Genomic DNA, 23,740 nt, shown 5'->3' with positions numbered 1-23,740 from the left:
GAAGCTTGTCACGCGTCTTCCTCGGATTGGGCCCCCCTCTTTCGCCGTCTCTGCCCTGTCTACCCCTTTTTATTTGATCGATTTTCGGGCCTACACACATTTTAGTGCCACGCCCATCGCCCCTTCTGCTCTTTGACATTTTTCGACAACAGTTGTCATAATAAGGTTATGTGATTCTCCAGCCCGAGGAACGGACGACCTTGAATGTCGCTTTTACTTTTATTGATTAATTTTTAAGTTAATTAAAAATGAGGTACTAGATTTGGAAGGCGGAAAGAATGGAGCAAGTAGGAGTCTGGGAAGCGTGACTGCAATTGAGCCACGTCATTTTCATAATCAAGTGACGAAGGGCGAGGGGGAATCTATGGGGAAATGGGTCTCTGCCTCATCAGGTCAGGTAAACAAGGGGCGTCAGGTGTCCTAGTGGCGACCGCTTGACAACGCGAGTAGCGTAGTGGCAGGGAGAAAAGGTCCACGGCCTAAGGTCAGAGCTTAGTTCTAACTCATAGAAAAAGCCCCAAAACAATTTTGAGTGCATAAATATTTTTAAAAAACTAATTTGTTATAGATTTCTGATTTCCAAAAGGCTGTCGCCACAGTTTTATTCTAAAACAAATTGAAAAGGAGGCCTCAACCCCCTTGCAGGCGCCACTGGGCTGTTTGTCCACTGTAAACCAGCGGAACTGAGCAAACATTGCGATTTTTTGTAGCTTTCTGTCTCTCGAATGTTTTTACCAGGTAATCCACACCCCAGGCAACCAGCTAACCAACCAACCCTCTGCCTCCGGCCGGCGACTAATTTCGGGTCCGCACGGGCGAGTTTTCGCAATTTCCGGGTGGGGCAAGGGGAGTGGGAACCGTTTTGAGTCCGGCAATTATGCCAAACCCCCTGTGAAAGTGCGGCACTGGCGTTCTGCGAACTCCGTACTCCATATTCCCCACTGGGTAGTTGGTGTTTACCCTTTGCCTTTGCACACCTCGGAGGTCCCATTCCGGTTTGTCGCCTGCATGAATCAAATATTTGTTAATAATCTGCACCCTCATCTGTATCTCTACCTGCATCTCTATCTGGATGTCTATCTGAGTTTGCCTCCCCCAGCCGGACGTGAACTCTGACCCAATTGCCCTCTTCATTACGGCGGCCGTTGTTCCTGCTGTTCCTGCTGTTGTGGCCCCATGTTGCTGTTTGTAATGCAATCAACATGAAAATAATTAATACAATTAAAGGCAAACAATCCGCCACTGTTTGCACTGCCTGCCTCTCGGTGCCCGGGATACGTGGGTGTGCTTTCGATTTTAATTAAACCGACTGGCGGAGTGCGGTAGTGCATCCTCGCATCGGAATTCTCGCAGCCCTGCATACTTTCATGCGCAATTTGCTTAAATCGAATTATCAGCGACATTCCCGATTGAGTTTGCGGACAGCACCGGGACGGCCAGGACGAAGGATATCAGGACACGGCTTCTTAGAGTGCCTGGCCACGGAAATGGGAGCCCGATTAACAGGCAGCAGGTGATTGGAGTGGCCAGGCAGCCCTTCAGCACTCCTATCTGATAATTGATATTGCGCAGGGACAAGCCTTCTACAACGAGCCCACGAACATGTAAGCTCGGTATATCAGGGGATGGTAAAAATACAGGATCTGCAGCAAGATTTTCAAAAGCTTGGCTTGCAAGTACGATTTTAATACTAATTTCAACACTATAACAGTATAATTTCCATAAATCAAACCACCACTTTACAGAGTTTTTACCACATATTACCATCTTTCTATCCATACTATCTTATTGAGACCTTGGGTTATGGAAGTTCTGTATTATAATAACCAATAATGATAGATTCCCAATGCTAATGAGCGGAAATCAGCTGTAAATGCCTTAAAAAGCGGTTCTGGCTCACGAGATTCCGGCAGTGGCAGATTACCCTTTCCATTGCCTCGTCTAACACCGAGTTGATTATTATCAAGAACCGGAGAAACTGTGTCAGACACGCGCAGCAGAAGCACGGCGAAAGAAAAGTGAATTATGAAGACGAAGCCGGCAGGTGATTCCCTTGACCACCCCAGCGGATCCACCATTCCCATCGGCCACTCCACCGCCGTTTCCACCCAATCCCAGCCAGTCCGGCTAATTAGAAGCACCAACAGACGGGGCGACGGCAGCCAGCAAAGTGTGAAAAGGCTGGACGGGGCGGCTGCTCTTGGATAACTCTTGATGGGAGTGGATCGGCATGGAATGGGTGCCTGAGTCAAGTCCGACGTGGACCGACGAGGAGCGACTTGCTCCGAACGGGACACGCGACGAGAGGCGGCCAGGCCTGACCACAATCACAGACTCTGTTCCCACTCCCAGTCCTCATTTGCATTCCCCGACTTTCTACTCTTGCATTTAAATATGCACTGCGCTCAATGATACTTTCTTGGGCTCACCGTTTTGGCCAATCGAAGATTTCACTAAAAACATGCACTACGAATTAAAGTATGCTGCATTTCGGAGATCAACAAACCTATGCAAAGTATCTCCTTGTGTTTTCCATTACTTTTAGCCAACAAAAAGAAAAAGCTGTGGCCAACGCAAAATTTCCATAGAAAAGACGTGTAAACGTTCTGGTTACAAACTTTTTGTATGCAGATTCCCGTTTGAGGTGCAGCTTTTGCCATGTAAGTTCAGACACAATCGACACAATAGAAAATAGCTTTGGCATAAGCATCCCATTTAAAAGGGGATAAAACTCCTCATTTTTTACGAAAGTTAGGTGATAGCTAGTTTAAATTACTGAATTACTAGGAAGTGCACAAACTATTGGAGTAAATATAAGCTTAGACGTCAAACGGACCCTAAGATATCTTAAGAATAGGAATAGGTGGATGGAACTCACCCTTGAGCAGATGCTGCAAGATGTTGTCCTTGTGCTCCTCGGAGTGCGGCTCGCCCAGGACGATGAGCAGGTAGCAGCCGGTGAGCGGGCTAGGCGGACCCACGATGCCCTGGCCAACGGAGTGGTCCTCTGGATCCGTCATCAGCGGCGGTGGTGCTGGACCACCGTCCCCTGCTCCTGCTCCTGCTCCTGCACCTGCTCCATCTCCTGCCCCAGCTGCTGCTCCCACTCCCACTCCAACTCCAACTCCCTCTCCAGCCGCTGCTGCTCCGTTGGGCAGCGACTCCTGGCGGTTGGCGGCCATCACGGCGTCGCCCTCGGCTTCTCCGGTTGCGGTAGTCGTTGCCTTTGGCTGATCTCCCATCACAGTGGCTGCCGCTGCTGTCGCCTTTCGTTCGGTTTGCACAGGAAAAAAAAGGAAACTGATTCGTATACACTCGAAAAAAAAGAGGGGCTACTCTCGGCAGGGGAGTCTCTTTCACCGACACTGATTTCTAGAGTTTGAATTTTGCAACTTTTCTCGGCACACGCAAGATTTCTTGGAAACGATGCGCTGCCAATCTGGGAGATTGCGAAAGCGGGGGGCGGTCGGCTGGGCCGCGGGGAGTGGGCGTGGCCAGTGGTGACGCTTCACTTCACAAGTGCTGAGCCGCTTCTGTTGCTGTTGTTGTTGTTGGTGTTACTTGTATCTTTTGCAGGTCTTGTTTGTTTGTTGTACTTTTTGTTTGCTGTCCGTGACTTTGGCGCAGTTTTCTTTGGTAGCTCTTTTTCTTTACCTCGACTTTGGTTAATTGTCTTTCGTTTTTACTTAATAATATTGGTTTTTGGTTGTCTCTCTTTGATTTTTGTTTTAAACTTTTTTGGTTTTGTTGTGCACACTTCGAAGCTGTGTTTGGTATTTTGCGTTTGCTTAATGGAAATTGTTGGTTTTGGTTTTTCGGCTTGGAGTAAGTTTTGCGGCAATTGGCGTGTTCTTCTTGAAGTATTATTAATTAAATATATATAGTATACATATATATATATTTGTAGTGAAGATTTGGACTAGCGTTTATTGGTAGCAATTTGTTTTACTTATACTTTTTGTCTCTTTGGTTTTTCTTTAATTGGTTGTTTATCGATAATTTTGGTTTTGCGATTCAAATATGAAAATTCGATTTTTGTTTTGTTCTCAAGTGTTCTTTAGTTTTACTCTCGATTCTCATTGGGTTTTGCTTTCTCTATTTTACTTTCTCCGCGTTTGCTGGTCGACCCTTTCGTCAATCGTCGGATCTGCAAGGAAGAAAAGAAATGGCAGAGTTAGCCGCGGCGACATATAGTATACCTCTCACTCGTCCATTCACACTGCACTATTTATAAGGAGGACAACCGGGGCCCCAAATCCCGTTAATCGCAATGTGACTGGCAGTGGGAGGCCTCTCCGCCTGCAATTCTCCCCTTGTTGCCAGGGGAGCTGCCAGACAGCCGTCATCCGGGCGAGGAAAACCGAGGAAACCAGCCGGAGGAGCGGCTATAAAAAGACGGCCCACAGTCTGGAGGAGAAGGGGCAGAAGGAGGAGGCGCCGGACAGGAGGGCAGGAGCTGCAGCACATAAAATCCATTGAACTTTGCCCGCCTTGCACATACAGACCATCAACAACGACGGACGGGGCTCATGTGCCGCAAAAACAAGGTGGCTTTCAAGTACTGAAAGATGGTCACTGCCGCAAATGGAGCCGCAAAACAATAAGCATAAGGAAAAACGGCAGCATTATTGATATTTATGTCTTGTCTTGAAGACGAAGCGTAATGTTTTTTGAAAATGTTTCAAGAACTTAGTTGATACCGTTCTCCTGCAGCTGAAGGGACCCCCAATAAAGGCATATACCAAATTTGGGGCCCGAACCCCTTATAGAGCCAGAGATCAAGGCCTTCAAACTGATGCACCCTCCTCGTGAACTGGGGGTGTGCAACGGGCGAAAAACAACAGCATTGGCAGCCAAGGCAAGGGACATCCATCCACACGCCCCTTTGGCAAAGATGTCGTCATCGCTCCATGGCAACCATGGCGATGGTAACCACGACGTTGAGGGCGACGTCATCAGACCACCCCGTGGTCCGTCGTCCGCCCGGCCGGATTCACATTCACCCCCTTTTCTATTTTGGCCGCTTCAGGCTGCAGGGGCGCAACTATTGAGCTATAAAACTATAAAAAGCAGCCCGCACGAACTCCTTTCTGGTGTCGCCCGGCTGCCAGCCTGCCAGGCTGTCCGGCTGCCCTGCTGCCGCAATCCTTCAGGTCCTCCCCCTGGAAAAACTCGACTCCCCCTAGAAACTGCAGTTTGGTCGCGTGCCCGGGGCCAAAAGCGATGCGCTCCACTGCGCCGGAGTTGCACGAAGTGCCGTATCCACGGCCTGCTGATGATTCATCGGATACTCTTCGGTTATTTTTCCATTTTTTCAGCGTTTTCATGGAGCCCTTGTTCTTGGAGTTGCCGGCATTTCGCACACATGTAGGGTGAGGTTCGTCCTCGATTCTCGGGGCCCGCCGGCTCTGAGTGCGGAAATAAATGACGGATGAGTCGGCTATTTCGGGAACAGTTCCTTGTCATGGCTTTGATCATCGCGCTGCCTTTGGGACAGCCGGACCGGACAGCCGGAATAATCGATGCAACTCCGGTCACAGTGGCCAGGAGGCGAAAGCCGGCGGAATCAAGAGGCTGCCCACTCAGCACGTGCTCTCTGGGTTATGTGATAGCACCGCATCAGCGCACCGCAAGAAGCCACAGAAAAAAAGGGGCACTTGGAAAAAAACATTGGGGTTCCCAATCAATGGGGCACAAGAACACCACCCGCACCACTCACACACCGAAAAAAAAGAATTAGGCGAAAGAAAGAACTTCTTTCTGGCCAATTTACTTTGGCTCTCTCTCCCCTCTGCCGCTGGCCCTGTCCCTCTCTCTCTGCTTTCTGCTTTCTGCTCGCTGCTTTTGCTTTGCTTTGGTGCTGCTGCTTCTGCTGCTGCTGCTGCGGCGGCTGCCTGCTTTTCCCTTGCTGTGGCTGGAGTGGAGTGGAGTTTGTGGCTCGACTGGACTGGACAGGAATCCCTGGCGGTGCTGCTCTGGCGCTCGCTGCAAACGGTTTGAAAGCTCGACGACGACTGATTCTTGAATCGAGCCATCGCGCACCACGAAGCGAAGGCAGGGCGACGAGCAGAAGCCAGTGGGGCAGCGCCACTCGGTTCTCGGTGTCGGCTTCGCTGTCGGCTGTGCAGTTGTCGGCAACTCCAGTTGCGCTTGCCGCCGCCATTGGAACTTCCAGCCGGGCGCAGGCTCGCGCGCCCGCTCTCTGTCGCTCCCAGTATCGCCGTCTCTCTCTCCCTCCTTTCCCACTCAGCTGTGGGCTTGTCTCGAGTCCTTTGGCCATGTCCCTGCCCAAACACCCTTTTTGAATGGTCGCCTCCTGGGGCTGTTCTATCTGAATCCTATCTGCCAGCCTTCTCTGCCGAGACACACACAGTGTGCCTAGTTTTGCCGCCTGAACGAACAACAGTAATGAATCGAAAAATGATATTTCTTAGACTATTTCGATGGCCTTCTACTCACTTCGATTAGAACAGCCAATAAAATGAAAATTTTAAAGTTTATAACACCTTTCTGCATGTCGTTCCGTTGAAATTTTAATTGAGGTCACCATACTACATATAAGTTTGTTCTTAAAACCATACAAAACTGAAGCTTTTAAAAAACCTTTAGGAACAACTCTAAAAACCCCTCTAAAAGTGTCTAAAAGTATGCAATAAAAATGCATGTCGTTTTTCTGAGAGGAAAGTTTGGGCCGTCCGTAAAAATATGCTGTAGCTTTTCAAGTGACCCAGCTAAGTCTTAATTCTACTTTAGTTTAACCACCTTTTTTAGCTAGCAACTATAATTTTAACCAAAGCCCAGCTGTGCAAGGGTATCTGAAACTGGGGTGCCCTTCGTTGGGGGCCGGCTTGTGGGTTCGTCCCGTCCAAAGGATGACTCGGCAGTTCGCCGCACTCGGAGCTTGGACTCGGGTTCGCTGGCTCGCCGCTTCCAGTTAGCGGTTATGGGCCTCGCTTCGTGGCTCCGTACCGGCACTTTGTGGCACCGGCATCGCGTTGTGGCCCTGGCCGCACTCCCCTGGCCGTCTCCTACTCTCCGCACTTCGCCAGTCATTGTCGATTTTTCGCAGTTTTAAGAGCCGACCACCGCCCCCGCAGCTCCCCGCGCAGAGGGATCCTGCCCGGACGCACTTACTCTGGCCTCCCTGCACGTGGTCAGCTGTTGGCGCCGGCTTTTAGCGGCTAATCAACTGCACAAGACACTCGGAGAACGGCGACTGAAAGTGACCAGGGCCGGGGCGACGGATTCGGATTCGGCATCGGAAAGGCAGCGCAGACTGAATGGCTCGCCGATTGGGAGCGGCGGGAAAGCACGCCTGGAAGTCGGTTGGACGCTAATGAAATTACGCAATTTCCAGTCCGGTCCGGGAGATGAAAGTGAGGATCGCTTGGGAACTATTTCCTGAGCATGGATCATATAAAGAGTGTATAATGTAAAAGACTCATGGTCTATCCTTTTTTAATTAAATAAAACAAATAAAAATACTGTTTGAATATAGTTTTTGAGGCCTTTGTAATATTGATGTGTAGCAAAGGCAAACCTACTCGTGAGACCCTCTTTCTAAGTACAAATTTGTGCAATAACCTCTTTGTTCGTTATGAGTTTTGGCTCCCCCATGTAGTATGGCTAAACATAAGTGCGGGATAAAGAAAGACACCATTTTGTATCTGTCAATGATCCGTTTAGGCCTGGCAAAGAAGGCTGGAAGCGACCGGGGAGGCCTCTGCCACCGACCATCTGATTTTCCAGCAGCACTAGCTGCGAACAGCTGCCAGCGGCGGAGTGGGATATCGATTTAGCCTTCGCGGCGAACGTCGGCTTGCCGGCTGTTCCGTCGGGTGCCCGAGAAGTGGGTTCTCGGACTTGGGGGTGGTGGGTGGTGGGTGGTGGGTGGTGAAGTGGGCCGTGGACTCGTGGATACGAACAGCTGACTCTTGATGCGGACTGCGCTTGTGTGTGCTTGTGTAACGCTCAGCTGGGCGCGGAGGCAGCCAAGCGTTGGATTCCGAACAGCTTGGTGGCGTTGGCTCCTGCTGTGCCGCGAGTCCACGGCCCGGGATGCAGGCGGAGATGGCCGGGCAGACTGCGATGCAGATGCAACATGCAAGGCCCGGCCACCTGATCATGCGGCACCAAAGTGCCCTGACCTACGACACACTCACTCATCACCGCTTTCATTGGGGCACCACTCACCTCTCTGGTTGGGCTTGGACTGACTTGGCTGATTGCACTGGTTGTTTGTCACTATTACTTGGACCGGAGCCGTTTTAACGTTATCAAAGCACACGTGGCGTGGATGGAGCAAGTTGTTCTTAGCTGTGGCTACTTCTCTAACTCTATGTTCAAGTTAAGCATAAAATGGACACACGATTACACTCGCAAAAAACGTTTAAATGTTACACTTGTAGCACTAAGCGGACGCGATTGACAATAAGCTTGGATTTGGGGTTTGTATCGAGTTAAGCTACGTAGGATGTTGGCCTATTCGTTTCTGGGGGAACTTCGATCGGGGAAACTTGAGGTTTCCGAGTCGTCCGCACCGAAACCGAAATAAACTTTAGACGGATATTGATTTTTAGCTGCTGTCACTGCCAGCGCTCTCGCTCTTTCTCGCACTGCCGCTGCTGTCGATTGCTTTCCGGCTGCTCTCTCCGGCCGTATTGTTGCTGCTGGGCGCACCACCCCCTTGGGCCTAATTGATTGATTGCCGCAGGTTCGGGCGCTGGCATTTAGCATTTAGCACTTGGAGTGTGGAGCTCGCAATTCGCAGCTATCCAGTGGGCATTCAATTTTCGTGGCTTTTCCGCTTCGATTTAATCGCAACTTGGCTTCCTCGCAACTCTCCTATCGAACTGCTGTTCACTCTGGACTGGGGTCTTGTCTTGACTCTGCTTCTGCTTCTGCTTGTGCTTCTGCTTCTGCTTGTGCTTCTGCTTCTGCCTCTGCTTCTGCCTCCGAGTCTCCGCTTCTGGCTTCTGGCTTCTCTGCTCTTGCGCCTGTCGTTCCCGTTACCGTTACCGCTAGGCGCCCGTTACCGTTAGCAGTCGCAACCCCCTCCCACCAGCCGCCCGGAACCAGCTCTTCTTCCACGGAAAACACACTAACACACTGAGCCATCGGCTGGTCCTCGGCCGCGTCTTCCCCTTACTTTTGCTCTTTTTGGCACACTGGAAGCGGCGTTCGTGCGCGCTCGTGCTCGAGCATGTTCGAAAAACATGTGACAGAGCCGCCGTACTTCCAGGAGCGCAGGCGCAGTGGCGCCACCGCAGCCGACAGCTGGCGAAGCGGAGCCGAACAGCTGATTGCTGGCAGCCAAAGCGACGACGGCCCCAGGGAGCGGGGGTGTGGATGGGCCCGCTCGGAAATGGGTGAAACGGGGACTTTGGGGGCATCGCCGGGGGAGGTGCGGTGTCAGGACTCAGACGCCGCCGGTCGCTGAAGCCAGGCATAGAGCGTCTGATGCCGCCGGGAAATGCGAGGAATGCAAATGCGGCCGGATATGGATTGGCTATGGATAAGTTTGCGGAAATGAAAATATAAATTACTACAACCAACGTCTGCCCCTAGACGAGCACGGGTCATGTGAAACCCCATCCCAGGCAGCCCGCAACTTGGCCAGCTCTGTGGGAATCACACCTTACGGAAAACAAAGCAATTGTGGTCTTCCTCGGGACCTATTTGGTTAGTTGGTTTTATAAAGATACATTTGGAGGGGGGCAAGCCCTTCCACATTTAACCAGCATAGAACCCTTCCTCAAGTATTGATTAGTTTCCGTGGCATTCCGGTACACATGTTCTATACGTGCAGCCCAATCCCGCTTAACGAGGCAATTCTGTTTGGGCTGCGGTCGCTTTGGAGCCAAGTTGGCAAAGTGGCGAGAACTTTTCCGGCGAATTCCTTTAAATTTCGGCCCGTCTGTGGCTCGAGACGAAAGCCCTGGCCCCCAGACCCCTTGGCCGCCCCAGAACAAGGCAGACACGTAACAAGCGCGACAGGAGGAAAAGTGGCGAGGAATCGCGAGTGGGGCGGAGTGGAGTGGAGTGGAGGGCAGCGAACTGAAGTGAAGCAACTTGCCACTGGGGAACCACGCCCAGTTTAATCCATCTAGAGTCCTGCATTTCCAGTGGCACAGGGCGAAACAGATAAAAAGAAACGAACGCAAAAACAACAGCCAGCCGAAATTCGAAATTTGAATTTGAACTCCGCGCTGGATTTCATTTAATTATAACTTAACACGAACGGCGTTGCATACTCGACGGCGCCGGTTGCAGGTCCTGGCAAGGGCCCCCTCTGCCCCTCTGCAGGCCCCCGAGCACTGCGAACAAATAACGTATACGCAGTGTGCAAAAGTAATAAAGCATACGCACTGTGGTGCCGCCTTCAATCGAAAGGTTATAGTCTTCACAAAGATATCTATATTTCATACTAATAACGGAAAATAATTTTTAAGAAATAGTACATTTTTGAGACCGGTAATGGGCTAAACAGTCTGCTTATGTTCCACATATATACTAATTTATTTTAAAATCCTCCGGAACTCATTACGTTATGGTGACAAAAATTGATCATAATTTCACTGTTGAGCCTTGGTAATGAGATGATATATGACACCATTATACCATCTTAACCCATATGCATAAAACTCATTTTGGTATTTAAGTATAGAACACATTTTTAAAACTTGTTGGTGAAAAACATTTTCTAAAATCGATTACTCCCAATCCTAGTAATGTTCTTTTATGTTCTGCTACTTTTCATATTGTTCTATGTTCCGGACCTCATATAACGACTAAAAAGATATTTATTGAGCCTTGTAGGTGGCAATGAATTGTTATAGAAGGTCCACTAATCAATAAGGAAATCTCCCATCAATACAAGCCCCCGTTTCTCCCCGTGTAGGCCCATACGGTGTGCCACTGCTTTTAGTCTGCCGTCGCTTTTAAAAAGTTAGCGACACGACACAAGAAGCCCAGAACGCGGGGCGGGGAAGCTCCGGCTGCGCCGAAGTACGGAAGCACGCCAAAAATATTGAAATGTAATAAATACGAGGGCAAAACAAACTTGGGGATACTTAGTCCCCTCAGAACCCCCCTCGGCGGCGCGTGGGAAGGGGCAGCTGCAGCTGCATCGCGTGCGCAGCCCGCTTACAGCCCTTACAACCACCGACCGCCGAACCCTGCCGCTCCGCTTTCTTTTTCACAACAAACAGGTATATACGAGAATACAGTTCCGAAAAAGGAAACAACATTTTGAATGGATATCCCCCTGGCGCTATGACGCCACTGATTTTATTGCCACATTTATTTCACCGCCGCTCGGATTGCCTGCTCTCCTGCAACCGTCCCCGCGCTAATTACGCTCATTATAAATTTATTAAATTTCTGGGGCTTTTTAATTATAACAGCACTCAAGAAACGCCCCCTGCCCCACCTGCCCCACCTGTCCCACCTGCCTCACCTGGCTCATTTCCGTTTGGCATTTGGCGGCGCAATAAATTGCGTTTTATTAATTATAAGAAATGACTCCAAGGAGGAGTCGAGGGGGGCGGAGCTAAGCAGTTGGAAATGCAGCGCCAGCACTTAACCCCAGAGAAGTGGTTTTCTCCACACCCAAGTTTCTAAAGGTTATTTTTCAATGGCCCCAATGACAGGGTAAGACTATGTTCCTGCCTTAAATGAAATTCACTTTGATATAATCAATCTTTATTTCAGAGTATTTTCCGAAGAGAGCAAAATCGAAAACTACAATTTTCAATATCTGTTCAACATTATGCAAGGTAAAACTGATACTGTAAAGTAGATAAACACATTATTATCAAGGAAACCGTTTTAGTAGTTGAAGATCCTACTGCCCGAAATTCCCACAATCGAGTGAAACACTCCAAAATCTTTAGAGCTTAGCTCCAACACCCCTAGCCGAAACAATTAAATCCGGCTTTGATAAACTAAAAGTAACAACTTCGCAATCACCGGCATTCTGGGGTTAATGAACGGGTATTGGATTAATTTCCAACCCTCCCGCGGGAGTCACCTGACTTTCGGTGGGGTTTTTTCGGCTTGGTTCAGTTCGGTTGGGTTCGTTTCGTTCTGGGCTTGTGTCACTTTGTTTCTTGGCAGTTGGTTACTGTTTGCCATGTCCTTGCTTGTTTTCGAGCCTGTTTGCGGCGTAATCCTAATAAATTTCAACAGCCAACAGGCCCGAAAATGTCAGGACCCCGGCGGACGACGGACAAGGAACCACAGCGTCGTGGCCGAAGCCTGTGGCACTTTCGGATCGTTTTCGCATTGATTTTTTTCCGCTGCTCCCCGCACTTCAGCACGCGGCATTCGCTGACGCCGCCGGCCGGAAACGGAAGTTGCAAGTGGCATGCGTCGCTGTCCGCTGTCAGCTGATGTCCGTTCGCGGCGTTGCAGGCACAGGAAGCCCGAGCGGTTTAAGCTGGTCTTGGCTCTTGCCTCTGGGATCTGGGTTTCCTCCTCCTCGCTTCGCGGCTTCCTCTGCTGCCTGATTAATTAAGGACTCAGTAGCCAGGAGGAGAGCATCCCCGAGAGCCCCTGGAGGAGCTGTGCGTCGCCACTAAATCCCCAGATTAAAGCGCCGAAGTTGCCGCAGTCCAACTTCTGCCACCATGCCCCCAATCCTTGGCACAACTTCGATGCATTTAGCAGCAGTCAGACGGCTTTTGGGGAATAAATATGGTGACCCACTTGTCTGGTGCTTAAAAACAAGCGTCGCCAGCTACACAGCGCAGAAATTCAATAAAACTTGCCCATAATTTCTAACTAAGAGCGCTAAAGCAACTTCGACTGCACTAAGTTTGATTGCAATTTTCATGGAAAGAAATATAAGAGATTTCAGTTCTTAATGAGAAGGATTGAGAGGATATGGTGATCGCCATCTTGCTTTTTGCTCTCTTTCGGAGAGCTATGAGTATTGCCACCTCGCTCTTGTCCAGAGTCTTACTAGGCGCTATCTCGCTCTGTTCTATCTTTCAGGAGCTATCCCTTCTCTCTTTTTCGATTTGAGAGCGTTTTCACAGAAACGAAGTCCGAAAATGATCATTCCTAATGTCAAATTATGGTAAGATTTATACTTAAGCGAAAGCCAAATTGAATTGTTATCAGAAATAAAGCAAATCGCATTCCGTTTGAAGGGTTCACGGATAGTGAAAGAATAATAAATGACTTGGAGTGATACATTAAGTCTTCTTAATCGTAAAAAGTGGTGTCACTGACGTCATTAATTACACCACCTCCCAGCGGAATCGTTTTTGCTTGTGTGGGGATCGGCAAGTGTCTTCGTCTGGAAATATACGTCCAGTCACTAATTATCCTCGGGACACTCCACGCCGGCGACTATTTAAGGGGCCACTTACGACCGCAGACCAAGTGCTCAAGGTCGAAGGCGAGCGGGCTTCCCCCGCGTTTCCCTGTTCCCTGTTCCCGGCTCCCTGCCCCCTGCCCCTGCCCCTGCCCCAGTAAGACTGCCTCCACCTCCACGACACCGCCAGCGATATCCGCTTTCAGTTATTTTTATGACAAGTCCTGCGGGCAGGCGACCTGGGGATGGGCCTTGTGGTATCTTGATTTCCTCTGCTCTTGTTGCTTTCATTGTTATTAATATTTCATTTCCTTTCGGGCGGCTTCCACAACAAGCCACGCACCACCCCTCACGCACTCGGAACAATTGCGTTTTATTATACCCAATTCGCCCGGTTTCAGCCATCCTCCCAGAGTTTTGGCCCGAAATGGCGTCGTAGCCTAAGCAAAGAACAACACAAGCACCGCATACTTTTTGGGGCATTTTGCGTTGTATCAAGTTACGAATTTCAAGGTCAAAGAGCCAGCTGTTGGCTGCCTTTCCGCTCTCCAGCTTTATTTTTCTTCTTTAGGCCAGCGCACGCAGCCCGAAAAGTTAAACAGATGGGAGGTGGAGGCGGGAGTGGCTGGCGATTTAGGACGACATTTACATGATTAAAATTTAACGATTAAGCTGCTCGGCAGCAATTAAGTTGAGCATCGCACTCGCTTTTGGCCCATGTACCAAGCATGAAATTCATGAAACTCTTTAGAAGAAGAAATCTTTAGTTCTGAAAATCCTGTGATGGATGCATGGTTAATGCTGTCATTAAAAATTAAAGGCTACTTTGCTGGCAGTTGTAGATGTTAGGGCGCCGGGGTGAATAATTTACCAGAGTTATTGTGGGGACATTTGGATGCAAAGAACATTTGATGATGTCGAAGGAATAGTAAAAGTAATACTGAAATAATCGTTTAATCACAGAACTGGTGGCTATTTTTAAAGCAGAGTTGGTACCGAAAATACCCAAAAGCCGGACCGCCTAATTAAGTTTCCCGTTCGCAGGGAACGCGTCAGCTGGCATTAAGGCCAAAAGGTGTTTTCTGGCCATTAAGGCGCCACCTGCTGGGCGTTGCTTGCGTTGTATTCGAGCCGCCTTTGCTGCTCTCTGCTGCTTTTTTGTCCGTCTTGCTGTTGCTGTTGTTTTTCTTGGGTGGGGGAGCACTGCAGGGGCTCATTGTGGCGCAAGTTTTGGCGTAAATCGATGCGGCAGCCACAGCAACCATAAAGTAGAAGGCAGCACACACAGCACACCGTCACACGGTCCTGCACTTATGGATAACATTTTGTACCTTTCACTGTCCTCCCAAAACCCAAAGCCCTCAACCTCCGACCCCCAACCCCTTCACTTCCCCCACCCGATCCCCTTTTTTGAGTGTCACTTTGGATTGCGAGCGGCTTTGACACGTGGCAAGTTAAATTGAAATGCCGCCGACATCGCTGTACACATCTATTAGGCCAAAGCGGAGAAAGTACCGGCCAAAAGGGAGGGGGCCCCAAAAGGGGGTGGGGCACGGCAGCCCGCCCGAGGCGGCACTTAGCAATGGCAACTGTTCAAGCGAAGCGAAATGTCAGCAGCCGTCTCGGTGCACTGAGAAATGCACAAGCTCATTAATACGTTTGTACCTACAATTTTAACCATTTTATTAATCACATTATAAACTTAAAATTTAGGAAATTAAAATAAATCTAGTTGGCTTTTTGAATTTTTAAACCTTTTATTGTTGTGTAACTTAAAATTTCCCACACTTCAGTTACAATTTTTTATTGACATAGCTTTACAGTTCCTTGAAACCCCTAAATGATCAAACTCAAAATGCAGAGGAATGTTAATGTAAACTTATAGTTCAAAGCCGGGCTCTACAAAAGCAAGCTTTTAAAAGTATCATATAACTGGCTGCCCATTCCTGTCAGTGTAGTTGAAAGGGGGAAACAGGAAGTGTCCCGGCCTACCCCACTGTGTTGCTCCTTCAAGATTTTGGTGAGGTCACACTTCCCGCTTTCAAGGACCCCTCCCCTGCAGGTCCCAGTCACCTACCCGCTTCCTTGTTCATCGCACCCCGCTCTTCCCCCATCTGCAGACCTCTTGATTTCTGCCCTGCCCACGACCCATTCACATGGAAATGAGCGGTGGAGGGTGGAAGATGGGCGGATTGGGGGTTTGGGGGATGGAGATGGAGATTGTGGGGGCGGCGTCTTGGCTCTAGTCAGGATGATAACCGCAGGAGCCGCGCCGCATCCGCCATTGTGTCGCAATCGCAATCGCTGTTGCAGCTACAATTGTACAATTGTTACAACTGCAGTTCGGGAAAAGTCGCCGGGCCAAAAGAGCAAATTCAATAAAGTCCGCCAGTGGCGGCATTTTCGTGCGGCATTTGTCAGTTGCCAAATGGCTAACATGTCCTTCACGTCCCGCCCCTGCCCCTGCCCCTGCCCCTCGGCAGTCAGTGGGCCAATTAAACGAGGCACCCCACGGGGGGCAGCTGACTGGTTGGCAGGCTGGCAGGATGGCAGGCTGGCAGGCCGAACGAGGACGCACATTAGAGCCCGGTCGAAAGCAGAAGGAGTCCGGTGGGGATGGCCCAAAAGGATTTATGCAGTGCGGCACACACACTCGCACACACCGAGAGTGGGTCATCAGTTGGCCAACAACCAGAAGGAGCGGGCGTGAGTGTAAGTGAGTGCGTGTCTGCGAGTGTCCTCAATATTTATTGGGAGACCCATAAATAAATAAGCCATAAAGCGCCAGCGAACGAGCCCCATAACAAGCGTCGTCAGCCAACTGCAGGACATCTCGCTCGGATCTAACCCAATCGAAGAGAGACAATTGCCCAATCGATTGCAATTGCAAGGCGCAGCAGTTGTTAAAATCTTGCCCCAAAGGTACAACTCACCTGGGTCATAGCCTTTACTTAAAAATAAATATGTTAATTATACAAAATAAATATAGAGATTAATATTCTTGAAGCAAGAACATTCGTTCTTGATAATGGTTTAAACACCTTTTGAGATTATTGTTGTTAATTACATACAAAATGGTAAAAATGAGAAAAGGAAAATGAAATGTATTCAGTTTATATGATATATATTCACAATGTTTATATAAATCCAGTTGTGTATATATATATTAATAAGTAGTTTGTTTTTCATAACTTATAAAGCTGTTTTTTGGATTGCATCCTTGTTACTCTCCGCATACCTTTGACACCTTTAATTACTTTCTGTCGCATTAGGTTCAATCCTTAACTGCCTGCTCTTGAGCTATTTTAAATACCTGGCAACTTAAATGAAAGATGGCAAGTCCTTTAATCACTTATATAAGTACCTCGGACATATTGCACATTTTTAGGGCCCTTTGCGACTTTTGCAACTCTGCAAGTCCGCTGCTGGGCTGGGCATCAATTATGAAATGTCAACGGGCAAAAGTGCATTAATTAAGCCGCCACCCCTGTGACATAGCCCACTCGCCTTCCTTTGGGAACCGTGAACCATGCTGCCCACGCAAATTGCATAAAAGGTCGACCCACAGGGGGAGGGATGGCTCTTCAAAGGGGACTGCAAATGAGACAGGGATAAGGCCAGGTGAAGCCTAGGCGCTTGATTGATGGACTGCAGTGATGGAGGAGCTGCCAGATTGAGTAGCCGATCGATCGATGCAGCATAATCGATTAGCCCGCCGCAAGACGCCAACGGAAATCTAAATGCAGCAGAGGCGGACCACAAGAAGGACAATCGAGTCTAGGCGCAGGCCAAATTACAGGACTTTTACTGCCCTCCTTGGCAGGCGCTTGCAAGATAATGGCTCTTATAACTGCCTGACGATCGAAAACTTCTTGAACCACAAAAAGTACTGACAAATACAGCCAAAAACCGCATGGGTAACTCAAGGCTTAAAGTGAAGCGCTCTGAAAACCATATTGGATTGTGGAATCAGGTTTAAAGACGCCTAAAAGTGTGCAGTGAAAAAAGCTTCGTTCCTGAGATCTATTCTATGGGCATTTCGGACCAAAAGAGGATTACGGTACGCATTTCTAGGGAAGTAAATGGACAATTTACTTTTCAAAGTTTTTGCTAAAGCTCTTTTGCATTGGTTCTGCCACGTAATGGCTTAATAAATTCAATCAGCGTTGAACAATACATTTGATACGCTTTTTGCATACTGGGCATAGGAACAGTGGCAGCATAAAACATACCGAAACTCCCTGGGACTCCACCCACATTCTGGCGGGGCTGTCCAAACTTTGCAACCTTCTCCTTCTGAAAATCCTCCAACTAGATGGCAGTAATGTATCTGCAACATCTTCCTCTTGTCGCTGCTGTTGTTCTTGTTGCATAATTGTGTATGCAAGGCTTCGGCATTGTTCGCTCCTTTCTCCTTTCTTCCACGGAAGAGGGAGTGAGGGCCTGGCAGCCTGGCCAATGCAACTCCTCCCCAAAAGCCAACTTTAGTTTGAGCTCTACAGTTTTCTAGCTTAGGAGGACAGGGCCAAAAGGGGGTGGACTTGGCAGGGCATGTTTAACGGCTTGTTGGCCACTTTACGCCCCGTTGTACGATGTACGCAGCCCGCGGCAACAGCACAGAAAACAGAAAAATAGAAAACAGAACGGCAGAACGGCAGAATAAGAACGAACTAACTATAAAATAAAATACAGAAACGAAGGGAGAGGGTGGTAATTAGGGGAGTTCCAGAAAGCGCACCAAATCCCTCCGATAAAAACACGTGCAAGCACAACCCCTAAACGCCGCCGCGGAAATGGAATTCTAAATGAGGGCCTGATTCTTCGAGATCTTAAAGAGTAAAGTGTAAAGGCCCTTAAATATTTAATACGACGACAATAACCTCGGGAACACTTTCACCATTACCTCCGTAATCCAGACAATTTTAAATCATGACTTTGAAAGACGCTGCGGTGTATTACAAACATATTTTGTACTTTCTTGGAAAGGTGATTCTAATCTATCCTCTTTATATGAAAGCGTTGCGCTCTCCCCACCAATGCAGGGACTCTTTTGAGCTATAAAGTTCCGAAATGTCCGCACAGATGTCAGGAACACGTCAGCCCGCCCGCTTTCGCGTGGGCGTGGCAGGCGGAAAATCAAAGACCGCATCGGTGGCAGGTGAAATGCGAATGCGAATGTTTTAAATGCCATGCAGCTGGGAGCCCATTGAAAGTACAAGCACTCCTGGCCGTGTGAATACCTGCTGTACGCCGTGTACTATGTGCCATATAGTACACATTGTGCACTACAGGTGCACAAACATCCATCCTTATTTCTGTTTATGTACGTTTTTCTATTTGCTGGGGCTCGCAACGCGCCAGCAAGTTGGCAAGTGCTCTAGAGCAACCGCAGCGAAAACGCGAACGCAAACGCGCAGCGCGACAAATGAGTTCCGCGAAAGGGTGCCGGGCGGTGCAACAATATAAAATATTTTATATTTCATCCATCTGGGGGCGGTCAAGCATCCCGGTGCCGCCACAACTCCGCTGGGAAATCGATCAATCAACGAGTCAAACTCCCCAACGTTTTGCCGCTCAACTTTTTCCCCCAGCAGGTGGCTCTCAACTCTTTGTCTAGACATCTGTCAGGACGTTCGCTTTAATAGCTTCTCCTAGTTGAATGGCGGGTCATGGCAGGGTGGTAGGATGTTGGGGTGTTGGACCCTCGACCCTCGACCCCTGAACCCCTGGCTTCCCCTTAGTTCGATGGCGTCATCGGGGCGCCGCCTAGCCAACAGCTGTTCTGCGGCAGAGCTTTCGCAGTCATATGATTTGTTGTTGGCCTGGCGAAAAGCTCGTCGTCCAGCGCTTGGAAACGAGAGCCCTGTCCCGTCCTGTGTCCTGGCACATGCCCAGTGGAAGGGCCTCTGGCCAGGAGGTGGAGCATCTACATCCATCGCAAAAGCTCAAAGGCAGTGCAGCAAAAAGCTTTCGGATATGCCGGCAAAGGACGCTACCTCCGTAGTAGGAGAACGCCGCACTTCGCCTCGCCAACTCTCTTGCTTCTTCGCTTGCCTCTAACTTTTCCTGCAGCCATGTGACATTATGTCATAGCCCAAAACGGATTTGCTGCCCATCAACTTATCGGGCAGCATAATGGCCTGAAATTATGCTCGTCTGATGATGATGGCGACTACCCGTCATGTCCTTGTCCAATATCCGATGTCCTTGTCCTTGTCGCCGTGTCAGTCTTCTGTCCACAAGGGGAATCATCTTTCGATGCTCGATAAAGACATCGTGAGAACAATTAATAAATACTTTACGTGATATTTATACTATCTATTTGCAGGACGATTCTTAAAATCTTTAGTGGTTACCTTTGGTCGGAAGTAAGGCCGATGTTTATATGCAATAGCTAAAAGCTATATGAAATAGTTGTTAATTTTAAGTTTAAAAATACTCAAAATTCTTCAATTCTAAGGAATGGTATGCCCTAGAATTATGATTATCAATAATCGAAAACAACGAAGTTAGAATTGTATTCTATTACTTCTCTCATCATTTAGGTCTATAACATTTTTATAATAGAATATATATTTCGGACTAAAGTCCTAATACCCATGGCAGGGGTATGCAAATTTAGAACCACTGGTACGAAGTCTACAGACCAACTTTGTCGGTAAAACACTGACTGAACGATTACTTATGTCCATTACACAGCTTTCGCTTGGCTTTCACATTGTTATCCCAGCGAGAGTCTTCAAATATCATTCAGGCGTTTCCTTTGAGGCTGGCTCAGCGGGTGGCAAGATGCTATGTGCTCGGTGCAAAACTTTCGGCTATTCAGATTCAGATCGGGGCATACCTTGCGCCCACCCTTACCGCCCTTCCCGCCCTTCCTGTGAGCTTAGCACTTGGCGGAATCCGCTTAAATGCCATTTCCGGTACAGCACGGCACGGCGAGTGTTGCATACTTTTTGTCGTCATTTCGCAGGACGAAGGGACATTCAGCGGCTATGGAACTGTACGAAAAACAGCCGCAGGGCGGTATGGGATTTCCTCGAAAGGCGACAGCTGAGTACTGAGTACGGAGAACTGAGCTAAATTGAGTTGAATTTACTGTGGGACAAGAGCAGCTGCCACAGTTGCTTTTGTTAGGCCCTGCCACGCCCCATCCCCGCCTCACCGGCTCACCCACGACCGCCCCCGCCTCAGGGGCTAGCTGCAATGCAGTTGCCATATATTCATTGCACCCTCTTCTGCCTGCTCTGCCCCCTGGTATCTCGTACATTCGTTGACCAAATTTCATATCCTTGCAGTTTGGGGGAATGACAACCCCAGGGGCTGGTTGCTCTGAAGCTTAAATATCAACACTTGACACTCACCATTGTCCGGCACTTGGCCACCGGATATTCTTTGTTCGGCGACCGGCGAGGACTCGGTTGCTTCTTGTGACCATTTTTCCCACCTCGCCTGCTTCCTAATCGCTTTATCTCAGTGACAAGTTAATTGGGTGAACGAGAGGAAGTCCAGGATTCGCTTCTAAGGCATCACTTATGGTTATCTGCAATGAAGATATTAGTTGAAATATATTTAAGCTAGCTTCTCCTCCGCGACTTTTTTCGCGTTTAAGTGTTTTTAACAAAAAGATTATAATAAAGAATCTAAGATATTTTCAACACAAATTCAAAGAGGTATCCCACTTCAAAATCGGGAGGAAATTACTTAAGTTATGAAATCTGGAAATTCAGTTTTGGGGTCTTGTTTGAAAGCCATGGGTAATACGGAAAAATCTGACATGAAAATGGACCAAAATTTTGACCCTCTTGGAAATCAAAAATTTTAATGTAGACTGTAAGAGAATTCCAACACAAACTCGTAGGGGTATCCCACTTTAAAATCGGATGGAAATTACCCAAGTTATGAAATCTGGAAATTCAGTTTTGGGGACTTGTTTGAAAGCCATGGGTAATACGGAAAAATCTGACATGAAAATGGACTAAAATTTTGACCCTCTTGGAAATCAAAAATTTTAATGTAGACTGTAAGAGAATTCCAACACAAACTCGCAGAGGTATCCCACTTCAAAATCGGGAGGAAATTACTCAAGTTATGAAATCTGGAAATTCAGTTTTGGGGACTTGTTTGAAAGCCATGGGTAATACGGAAAAATCTGACATGAAAATGGACCAAAATTTTGACCCTCTTGGAAATCAAAAATTTTAATGTAGACTGTAAGAGAATTCCAACACAAACTCGTAGAGGTATCCCACTTCAAAATCGGGAGGAAATTACGCAAGTTATGAAATCTGGAAATTCAGTTTTGGGGACTTGTTTGAAAGCCATGGGTAATACGGAAAAATCTGACATGAAAATGGACTAAAATTTTGACCCTCTTGTAATTGAAATTTTTAAATGTAGTATATTAGAGAATTGCACCACAAACTCATAGAGGTATCCCACATCAAAATTGAGCTCCAATTCTGAAAGCCATTGAAAATACGGAAAAATCTGACTTGAGAATGGACTCAAATTTTGACCCTCTTGTAATTCAAATATTTAACTGTAGAATATTAGAGAACTCAACCACAAATTCATAGAGGTATCCCACATTCCTGCAAAAGCTGCGGCAAACAGAGGAAATTGCTACTACTTTTTGATAATGGTTTATCTGGTAAACACTTACCAATCGGCAAATGTATGGGGTATTTTTTGAGTTTAAAAAACCAGTGTAATTTGGCGCGAACTTCAAAGCTTCATTTTGAGATTCCAAGCTTAGCCGAGACCCGAACCGGGCGCACTTACTCCCGGCTATCCCGCTATCCCACTCTAGCCCGTGCTCTGGCAGCCGTCCTGCTCCAACCACTCACCTCGCCGGCTGAAGCGGAAGAGGGACAGCCATACAGCTCGCTCACTATTTTTCGCGAATTTGGGTCGTCGGCCTGCTGGCGCGGACTGGGCGCCTGCTAATCCGTCTAGGGCAAGTTCCTAGAATGTTCATTCCAATGAGCGCGCTGCAACATCGCGCGCAAAGCGCTCCAAGCCAACGGCTCCAAAACTCGTAGAATTCACCCGAACGAAGCAGGCCACCAGAGGCGCCAGCAGCGGCGAGAGTGCGCCCAACATGTTGCGGCGACATCGCGTCATGCGCGTCGCGAATTCAGCAGGCAAACAGGGACGGCAATAAGGTGCCGCGAAGGTGGCGGGGGCGCTGGGGAAATCCTGGACGCGGACGCGACTGATGATGGCCTCCTCCAGTGAGCAGTCTCACATATGGCCAACTCGAAAACGGCGGACGGCTAACACACACTTTCACACACATGCGCACGCTGGGCAACAGAAGCGCCGGGAGCGGTCCACAGTGGAGCGGAACGGTGCAGCGGATGTGCGCGAGCGTTAACACTTTCGCTTTCTTGTTCCAACCTGGCGCTGGCCGCTGACCAGGCTCCCAGAAACGCGCACAACCGACTGCGGCGCAAGCGAGCCAACTCTAGTCGGCGCACTAAAGCCGCTATCTTCGTCCCGCTCTGACCCACCTGTACGCTCACTACTTTCTCGCTCTCGAGAGAAAGATGCGGGGGCGTGCTTGCGCTCTCTCTTGTAATCTTAGGGTGGCCATGAGATGGCAATGTCCTTGTATAAAAAACAGTTTTCGTTCACAGGCGCTCATCGCGGTGCAGCAGTCGGCCGGTGAGCAGCGCAAGAGCAATAAGAGTGTGCGTTGGAGCAGCAGCAGCTGCTTTTCTCTCGCTCTGCCGCCAGTTTCGCAACATGTTGCCCGGCAACATTTTCTGGCGGCCCTCTCTTCGTTGAGCTCAAACACAGTGAAGACTCGCGTTGTGGACTCAATTTCTAGTTGGAGTGCTTTCTCGGCAGTGAGAGACTGCAAAAGACCATCGCCAACCGCTTAAACACTGGTGATTTTGCATGAAAAGTGGTGTTAAAGTCATACGATTTAAAACAGCACAAATCAGGCAGAAGTTTTGAGTTTAAGCTAGTAGTACCATTTCAATCTAGTTTCAATTATAAAAGTATCTAATTTATAAATGAAAGTATCTCATTTTATAATTGAAACTAGATTGAAATGGTACTGCTAGCCTATACTTTGCTTTTAAATGTTATTCACCTTGGAATGATACAAATAATATCAATAAGCCCCTCTTCGTAAGTGCACTGCACCGAGTGGGTACTGTGCCACGGCCCGCAGAAAACCCTCATCCATCGCCCTTTTCCAGTGAGCACTGTACTCGCACTCTGCCGGGAGTTGCGAGCGCTTACCCCTCCGCATCCAAGGGAGCCTGTGCTGCGGCTGCTGCGGGCCTGTTCGAAAATCGACTGGCTAAAGGCCCCTGAAACGGTCGCACGGGGCCTCTGCAGAAGCCCACTAAGGGCTCCTTCTTTTAATTAATCCACCACAGGGGCTTCCCCTCCGCAGTCCCT

The 23,740-nt window shown here is 48.6% G+C and overlaps 1 protein-coding gene across 6 annotated transcripts in view; it reads right to left on the bottom strand.

The window, feature by feature from the left end:
- Positions 1-20,850, bottom strand: part of LOC108023190 (microtubule-associated protein futsch) — a 61,550-nt gene extending 40,700 nt beyond the window's left edge. For 2 of the 6 annotated variants that reach the window (XR_007766009.1, XM_017092433.3), the window contains exons 1-2: positions 5,774-5,996; positions 2,879-4,147 (exon numbers count right to left, since the gene is read on the bottom strand). Coding sequence is in view for 5 of the 6 variants with exons in the window: in XM_017092433.3 (XP_016947922.3) it covers positions 2,879-3,242 (364 nt within the window). In the remaining variant the exon portion in view is untranslated. Of the gene's footprint in view, positions 1-2,878; positions 4,148-5,723; positions 5,997-7,134; positions 7,212-8,193; positions 8,940-20,685 lie in introns of those variants that run through there. The other 4 variants (XM_017092437.3, XM_017092434.3, XM_017092436.3 and 1 more) reach the window with 4 other exon arrangements.
- Positions 20,851-23,740: the final 2,890 nt, after the last annotated feature.

This window comes from Drosophila biarmipes, chromosome X (assembly GCF_025231255.1).
Source record: "Drosophila biarmipes strain raj3 chromosome X, RU_DBia_V1.1, whole genome shotgun sequence".
NCBI lineage: Eukaryota > Metazoa > Arthropoda > Insecta > Diptera > Drosophilidae > Drosophila > Drosophila biarmipes.
Note: the sequence above shows the minus strand (reverse complement) of the source record. Positions and strands in the feature narration are given on the sequence as shown.